The sequence below is a fragment of the Rhamphochromis longiceps genome, linkage group LG15, assembly GCF_057381845.1.
Source record: "Rhamphochromis longiceps isolate RC_006_pf linkage group LG15, R_longiceps_female_GT1.1, whole genome shotgun sequence".
Classification (NCBI taxonomy): Eukaryota; Metazoa; Chordata; class Actinopteri; order Cichliformes; family Cichlidae; genus Rhamphochromis; species Rhamphochromis longiceps.
This window is the reverse complement of record NC_140571.1, coordinates 40,375,675-40,384,860: the sequence shown is the minus strand read 5'-3', so window position 1 is coordinate 40,384,860 and position 9,186 is coordinate 40,375,675. Positions and strand designations below refer to the sequence as shown.

Here is a 9,186-nt window from a genome sequence, read left to right as displayed (position 1 = left end):
TGCACAGAACTGATGAAACAGTTGAACAATAATATTGAGTCTAATTATGTTCCCATGCATGTTGTCTTTTTTTGTCCATGCTGCTAAACTAATTTCTCCTTGTGAGAAAATAAAGTATTGAATTGAATTTTCACCAACTGGTTAAACAGAAATTTATATATATATATAACGATCATGGTTGGCTTGATGATGGAAGGACCCCGTATAATTAAAAGGAAGTATAATCAAGATGTTTTATTAATAATAGCTAGCAGTAAAACATTGCATTAAAGTAACAGATGCACTATTGCTATTAGTTATTATGTACATTACCTATTAGTTACACTTCATAACATAAAGACCAGAAGATTCCTTTTCATGACTTCAGAGTCTGCAGCTTTTCTGGGAAACCAGCTCCAAATTTCCAGCCTTCATGGCCAAGATATACATATTCTCATTAAACAAAGCGCGATGAGGACAAACCACGGGCAAATGATGTGGAGCAGGGTAAACTAAAGGCAGAGCGACTGCTTTGGCTGTATGTGTTTTGAAACAAAGTGCAGATAAACCACAGGTAATGTAATGTACCTCAGTGTGTGACTCAAAAAATGGTGAAGACTGACCACAGCAACGTCAGTATCACACCGGCTGATCACAAGCAAATAAGAGTAACCTGTGAGAAACAGGTGGTGTTTGGTTTCAAAACCTTCTACTAGCCAAGCTATTTATCATTTTATATAACATGTTTATTGAAAAAGTTTTTTTGTCTACTATTTTTTCAGACTTGGTTTAAGTTATATACAATAACAATGCATGCATACTTCTTAATATTAATTTGCTCAGGAACAAATAAAACAGCGAAATAAACTTAACCCAACAGATATAAGTGAATTGTGTCTGGTGGCAGTCAGTGTTTATGTAAGCTGAAAATAAATAATTAAATAAATAACTGAATAACTAATTAAATGTGTCATTAATGAATTAATTAAATTGGGAAATAAATGAATCATTTCATAAATGTTTTAAATGAAATTGCCTGATTTTTAGTTAACTATTTATATATTTATTTTTGTCTATTTTAATTTATTAATCACAAATGTAATTAATGGTCTAATGATGTATTTATTGAATTCATTTTGGCACTTGTGGCCAAACCAACCAGGGTGGGCTCGTTTGGCTTACAGCAGTTCGCCTTGCAAGCAATGCAAAGTGCTGATGAGACAGTACAATAATATTGAGTCAAACTATGTTGCAGCATTTGGTTTGCAATATGAGTTTCACAATAAAACAATTTCAACAATCTCGTACTTCTTAGAAATAATTTGGAATTTAATGAATTTTTATTTCCAATTACAGCTCAGTCCAGAAAAAATGAAATATTCCAGGCAAAACCTCCCACAATTCTTCTGCAGTGATGTGAAAAACTCATTGCTAGATACCATAAATGTTTACTCATCATAATTGTTTTTAAAGTTTTAAACCATGAATTGGTTTTGGTGCAAAAGTGGGGCCTTCCTCTGGTTCCTGTCTTCTGTTTCCACCCACCTGGTGTAATCACACACCTGTTCTTGATATTCTTGTTTGTGGCCAATACTTTTACTGAAGTTTATGTTGACAAAGGGTTCATTATGCAAAATTTTTCAACACAGTCCTCTTGGCTGACATCTGGTGGCCAAAAATATAAATAACAGCTTGAATCTACAACTTGAAATAAACTGCTTCATTATGATTAGTGATGGATACCGGTGTGGCACCGGTTCTGACATAAACGGTAGTAACCAGACTGAAAAGCAGCGCACATTTCGGTGCTTTATTTCTGTGCATTTTTTTCTTGAGATGTCATACACTTTGGATTCTAGCCAATCATTTTACCTTTCCAAGGATAGTAGGCGGGCCCAGGTACGTACGTTCTTTTAGAGCAGAGCTACAGATTAAAAACGCCCAAGGCCAAGCGGTCAAAAGTGTGGCTGTATTTCACAACAAAAGATGCAAACTCAGCAGCCTGCAAGAAGTGCTTTAAGGTGATACTATGCAAAGGATGTAACACCTCGAATCTGATGAAACACCTGGTGTGTTTTTTTAAAAGCCAAGAAATGGTAAATGGCCTGTATTTGCATAGCGCTTTACTAGTCCCTAAGGACCCCAAAGCACTTTAAACAACCAGTCATCCACCCATTCACACACTGGTGAAGGCAAGCTACATTGTAGCCACAGCCACCCAGGGGAGCACTGACAGAGGGGAGGCTGCTGGACACTGGCGCCACCGGGCCCTCTGACCACCACCAGTAGGTAACGGGTGAAGTGTCTTGCCCAAGGACACAACGACCAAGACTGTCCAAGCCGGGGCTCGAACCGGCAACCTTCCGATTACAAGGCGAACTCCCAACTCTTGAGCCACGATCGCCCCTTTGCACCATGTTTGATAGCTTGCTGAAAGACCTCACACCGAGCACATCTACTGCGGGTGTGGTGCCTGTTATTGTGGTGTAATTGCATTGTACAGTAGATGTTAATGCAGCCGGTAAGTGTAGTTAGGCTGACGGCAGCTAGAGGGCGAGACCGGTATGTTTTGAATAGAATGTTATGTTATGTGGGGAGAAGAATTGTACAGTGGACCCGCGTACAATTGAATAACACAACAGAAAGCACCCAAAAAGCTATGGAAAGCCCTAAAGAAAGATACCCCCAGGAGACCCCGAGAGGGGGGGAGAATGAGGTCTCCAATCGGACGGACTTAAGGTTAACGACTAATGCAATGGAAAGGACTACGAGTAAGACATGTATCTGCGGCAAGCTGTGCAAGAACCAGCGTGGCCTAAAGGTCCATCAGGCTAGAATGAAATGTTTGGAGCGGCAGAGTGAGGTGCAACGCACAGGTCCTGAACCTGGTGAGACGCAGGAGGAGCCCGGCCAGGAGGCACCCCACAGAGCCCAGTCCCTCCATGCACAGGACTCTTCCAATCCAAGCAGTGTAGTTCCACAACAGCGGATTAAGTGGCCCCCAGCCAGCAGCCAGAGCGAGTGGCAGAAGTTTGATGAGGATGTCTCCAACATCATACAAGCTGTGGCCAAAAGAGGTGCCGACAGCAGGCTTAAAACAATGACCACCATCATAGTCAGCTACGCCTCAGAAAGGTTCGGCCTGATCGAGAAGTGTAACAACAAGACCCCTTACACCATGAACCGCAGGGCCATGAAGATTCATCAACTACGCCAGGAGCTTAGGAGCCTTAAGAAGCAGTTCAAGAACGCTGATGCGGAGGAGAAGCAAGCTTTAGAGGAGCTGCATAACATCTTGCGGAAGAAGCTGATTACCCTCCGTAGAGCAGAATGGCACAGGAGGCGAGGAAGAGAGAGAGCCAGGAAACGTGCAGCTTTCATTGCTGATCCCTTTCGATTTTCCAAACAATTGCTTGGGGTCAAGCGAAGCGGGCAGTTGGAGTGCTCAGCAGAGGAGGTGAATAACTTCCTTCATGAGACCACGAGTGACCCATTGAGGGAACAAGACTTGGGACCAAACAAAGCTCTCATCAACCCTGCCCCACCATCAGTAGAGTTCAAGTTGACGGAGCCAAGTTTGAAGGAGGTGTGTGAGGTCATCAAAGCAGCCCGCTCAGCATCCTCCCCAGGTCCCAGTGGCGTACCCTACCTTGTCTATAAGCGCTGCCCAGAGCTGCTCCGCCACCTGTGGAAGATCTTAAAGGTGATATGGCGGAGAGGGAGAGTTGCTGATCAGTGGAGGTGCGCAGAGGGAGTCTGGATTCCCAAAGAGGAGGATTCGAAAAACATAAACCAGTTTCGGAGTATCTCGCTATTGAGCGTGGAGGGGAAGGTGTTTTTTAGCGTTGTCTCCCGGAGATTGACCGAGTTTCTCCTTAGAAACAATTACATTGATCCATCAGTTCAGAAGGGGGGAATCCCAGGAGTTCCTGGTTGCCTAGAGCACACTGGTGTAGTTACATACCTTATAAGAGAAGCACATGAGAACAGAGGCGACCTAGCTGTATTGTGGCTGGACCTAACTAATGCGTATGGGTCGATCCCACACAAACTGGTTGAGCATGCTTTGCACCTCCACCACGTCCCCAGCAAGATCAAGGACCTAATCCTGGACTATTACGCCAATTTCAGGCTTAGGGTCACTTCTAGGGCAGTTACTTCAGACTGGCACCGACTCCAAAAAGGTATAATAACAGGCTGTATCATCTCAGTTACGCTCTTTGCCCTGGCAATGAACATGGTGGTAAAGGCTGCGGAGGTGGAGTGCAGAGGGCCGTTAACAAGGTCAGGTGTTCGTCAGCCCCCTATCAGAGCCTATATGGATGACCTCACCATTACAACATCATCAGTTCCCGGGTGTAGGTGGATCTTGCAAGGTCTTGAGAGACTCATCTCATGGGCAAGGATGAGTTTTAAACCTTCCAAGTCAAGATCGATGGTACTGAAGAAGGGCAAGGTGACGGACAAGTTCCGGTTCTCAATTTCAGGAACCATTATTCCATCCATAACGGAACAACCAGTTAAGAGCTTGGGGAAACTCTTTGACTCCAGCCTGAAAGACTCTACTGCTATCCAGAAGGCAAATGAGGAGCTGGGAGCGTGGCTTATTAAGGTGGATAAGTCCGGCTTGCCTGGAAGATTTAAAGCCTGGATCTACCAGCATTCCATCCTGCCCCGAATCCTGTGGCCCTTGCTTGTCTATACAGTTCCAATAACTACTGTGGAATCCCTTGAAAGAAAGATCAGTGGCTTTCTTCGTAAGTGGCTGGGACTTCCCCGCAGTCTCACCAGCGCTGCCTTGTATGGGACAAGCAACAGCGTGCAGTTACCCTTCAGTGGTCTCACAGAAGAGTTCAAGGTGGCTCGCACACGAGAAGCCCTACAGTACAGAGATTCTAAAGACTGCAAGGTGGCATCAGCAGGCATTGAGGTAAGGACAGGAAGAAAGTGGAAGGCTGAGAAGGCAGTTGAGGTGGCGGAGTCACGCCTAAGGCAGAAAACACTAATGGGGGTCTTAGCAACAGGGGGAGCAGGCTTGGGGTACATCCCAAAGGCCCAGGTCAGCAGGGCACAGGGAAAGGAGAGACACCAGCTACTCCAGGAAGAGGTCCGAGCAGGTGTGGAGGAGGAGCGAGTAAGCAGAGCTGTAGGCCTTAAGCGGCAGGGAGCATGGACAAGGTGGGAGAGCACCTTGCAGCGCAAGGTCACCTGGGCAAACATCATGCAGGCAGACTTCCACCGGATCCGATTCCTAGTGCAGGCAGTATACGACACTCTGCCAAGCCCAGCAAACCTCCATTTGTGGGGAAAGAGCGAGACACCTGCCTGTCCCCTGTGCTCTGGAAGAGGGACCCTAGAACACCTCCTTAGCAGCTGCCCAAGGGCCCTGGCCGATGGTCGGTATCGTTGGCGGCACGACCAGGTGCTCAGAGTAGTTGCTGAAAAGATTGCCTCAGCAATCAGCATCAGCAAGCATCATCATGCTCCGAGGAAGGCAATCTCTTTTATTAAGGCTGGAGAGAAACCCCAGGGGCGCCCACATTTGACAACTGGCCTTCTCAACACAGCCCCTGATTGGCAGCTACAGGCTGACCTGGGTAAACAACTAAAGTTTCCTCAGAACATTGCAGAAACATCACTCCGGCCAGACTTGATAATTATTTCTGAGGCCTCAAAACAGCTGATCATGCTGGAACTCACAGTGCCCTGGGAAGAGCGGATTGAGGAGGCTAATGAAAGGAAACGAGGAAAGTACCAGGAACTAGTGCAAGAGTGCAGGGGAAGGGGCTGGAAGACTTTCTATGAGCCCATAGAAGTGGGTTGTAGGGGCTTTGCAGGACGATCACTCTGCAAAGTTCTAGGCCGGCTGGGCGTGGCTGGGGCAGCCAAGAAGAGGGCCATCCAGGCTGTGAGTGAAGCGGCAGAGAAAGCCACAAGGTGGCTGTGGATTAAGAGGGCTGATCCATGGGTAGCTACTGGTACGCAAGTCGGGGCCTGATCACCCCCGGCTGGGTCGCCTGGGCGAGGGTGTATGATGTTGTGAGACCCGAAACACCTGATGACCCTAGGATACATCACTGAAGATGCGTACCAGTGCATCCAGGAGATGTGTCTTTATAGTATAGTATAGTCTGTACTGATCCATATAACCTCGACTGAACGAACCTGTGTCTGGTGGAGCTTGCGTAAAAACGAGGGGGAGAATGTGGCGGATGAGACTGCACAGAGAGCACCGGCGGGGCCGAGTGCGACATTCAGCATCCAGCCACCGGAGTCCTTCGACTTTTCAAAACCGCAAGAGTCCAAATGGATACGGAGGTTCGAGAGATTCCATCTCACCAGTAATTTGAACGTCAGTTCGGAGGAGAACCAAGTCAACACGTTGATTTACTGCATGGGAGACGAGGAGGACGATGTGCTTTGCGGTCTGAGTTTAACAGCTGAGCAAAGGACAACATATGAGGGGGTACATGATGGTTTCCAGGCTTTTTTCATTGTGAAGAAGAATGTGATCTACGAGCGTAAATGAGACAGTGGATGCTTTTGTGACTGCACTGTATGTGCTAGCAGAACATTGCAACTATGGAGTGCTACATGATGAGCTGATACGTGACAGGCTCATTTTGGTCTCACGGACAAACGGCTGTCAGAATGCATGCAGCTTGACCCAGATTTGACTTTGCAGAAGGCTATCAACATGGCGAGGCAAAGTGAAGAGGTAAAGCGACAACAATCCTCCTTACGAGCTGACTCTAGAGCTGTGGCTAGCGATGCTAAGTCTGTAGATAGAGTGCACAAAATCAGTCGTAAGCCTGTTAGAACCGAACCTCTCCAGGCTGATAGTCGTCAAGCTAAAACACGTGGATTCCGAGAAGACGGCAAAAAAGGGCCAACCTGTCAGAAATGTGGTGGCGCTCCATCCCATTCAAAGCAGGATTGTCCAGCGAATGAAGGGAAATGCCATGCATGTGGGGAAAAAGGACATTACAGGAGCATATGCAGGGCACCCAAAACCGTGCATGAGGTTGAAGAGGATGAACGTGGTTTGTTCCTAGGCATTTGTTAAGTGTGAGGGTGAGCCGTGGACTGTCGGCTTAAGCATAAACAACAAGAACGTGTCAATTAAAATTGATACGGGCGCTGATGTGACAGTCCTACCCCTTAAGGTGTGTCATGGTGCTGGGTCGTTGACCCAGCGTTTTGTGTTTCATATTATTATTGTCTTCGGTTCTAGTTTATTCTGATGTTGGTATTCTGTGTCCTCCCCTTGTGCCCTGTTCGTGTTGTGGATTTCCTGTTTTATTTTGAAGGTCTGTGTTTGTTGTCACTGTGTTCAGCTTGTATCCTCAGGTCGTCTGTGCTCCCACCTGTATGTCATTTCCTGGTCTCCTTGTTTGTGTGTATATATAGTGGGTGTTGGCCTGTGCTCATTGTCGGCTTGTCTGTGTTCCATGGTGTTTCGTTCCTCTCTCTGCCCCGCACCCCGTTTCTTATGTTCTCAGGTTTGTTATTTGGTTTTCCCAGTTTAGGTTTCTTTAGTCATTTGTCATTTGTCACTGCCAGTTCCGTCACCCCATTACTTGTAAATAAACATCACTTGCATTATCAGTCAACTGCCTGCATTTTGGGTCCTTTTCCTCCAACACCACGCGGCTTGCCTCGGCAGCTGTGACAGTACGAGCCGACCAAACATGGACCCAGCGGCATCCGCACCTTCCGAGGAGCTTCGGGCTTAAATGGACTCTGTTTCGAGGTTGGTTAACCTGTGGCTCGAACCTGAGGGAGAAGGATTTCACCGCACTGTGGAAGCCAGGCTACTAGAGGTGGGAATCACCATACATCCCACGATACGATATTATCACAATACTTAATGCACGATACGATATTATTGCAATTTTTTTTTATATTTTGCGATATTCAGATTCTGTACATAAAGGTAAACTTTATCAATATTCACTTTATCTAATATCAAAGTCTCACACTCAGTCTTTCTCTCATTTCAGTCAGTTTTATTGTTGACAAACTGAACGGTTTGTATTACAGTCTAGTCCAACTTAACTGAATGCAACCATCTGGTACAATTATAGCTATTCTAAACTATGCAATTTATGAAAACTATGCAGCCCCTTCAGCAACTGAAGAATTTGAAAGTAAATTAAAACAAAATATAATTTTACATTAAATAAAAAAGTTTTAAACTTAATTAAAATAAAACATGTCTTAAATTAAAATAAGTAAACTGTCATGTTTATTGCTGCCAAAAAAAAGTTAAACACATTTGGACAGTGAAGGAATGTCAGGATTCTTGCTCAGAAAAAGGATCAACATGCTCTGAAGTCAGAGCACAAAAACCTTTTTTGTAACAAAATATCGATTTCTGCCGTCCCTGTATCGATACATTACTAGCAAACTAAATATCACGATACTACACAGTATCGATTTTTTCCCCCCACCCCTACAGGCTACAGCAATTAATCTCTGCTCACCCCAGGCTACTGGACTCTCTTCACCTGCTCGCACAGGATTTTATCCTCCACGAGCTTCACCTTCACCCTCCAGCTGCTACCGCTTCCCTACCCAGCCCGGCGGTGAATGTTTTGCACGGCCCGCCAGGGAATCTGCGGCCCGGCCCGCCGGATATGGAATTACCCGGCCCATCGGAGCCGTCTCCGAGAAGGAAGCGACGTTCGCGCCGTCGGCCCATCACCCCACAGCCGGATGTTGGGACTTCAGAACTGCCGGCTGTGGTGAGTGGAAAAGACACTTTTTCTGTTTTGCCAGACTTTGTGACTGTTTATTCCGGGGCTGTGTTTTTTGAGTCAGCTGCCCAGCCAGAAGCTCACTTGGCTGCACAGCCAGAAGCTCACTTGGCTGCCCAGCCACAAGCTCAGTTTGCTGCCCAGCCACAAGCTCAGTTTGCTGCCCAGCCACAAGCTCAGTTTTCTGCCCAACCACAAGCTCAGATAGCTGCCCAGCCACAAGCTCAGATAGCTGCCCAGCCACAAGCCCAGTCATCGTTTCTTTCACTAGCTCAGTCTCCTGTTTCCCCGCTAGTGCAGTCATCTACTCCACCACCTACTCCAACTTCACCACCGTTATCATCTCAACCTTTACTTCAGTCGCCCTCAGCTCAGCAACCTATTCATCACCTCTTGCTCTTGACGAAGGCGGTCGCACTTTTCTCCTCTCCTCCTCTCCCTTAGCTTC

At 46.5% G+C, this 9,186-nt stretch overlaps 1 protein-coding gene across 1 annotated transcript; it reads left to right on the top strand.

Moving 5' to 3' along the window:
- The first annotated feature begins 2,638 nt into the window (after positions 1-2,638).
- Positions 2,639-8,946, top strand: LOC146653192 (uncharacterized). Its single transcript, XM_085381248.1, has 3 exons — positions 2,639-5,957; positions 8,539-8,726; positions 8,803-8,946. Exons 1-3 carry the CDS (start codon positions 2,639-2,641, stop codon positions 8,944-8,946), a joined length of 3,651 nt encoding a protein of 1,216 aa, XP_085237374.1.
- The last annotated feature ends 240 nt before the right edge of the window (positions 8,947-9,186 follow it).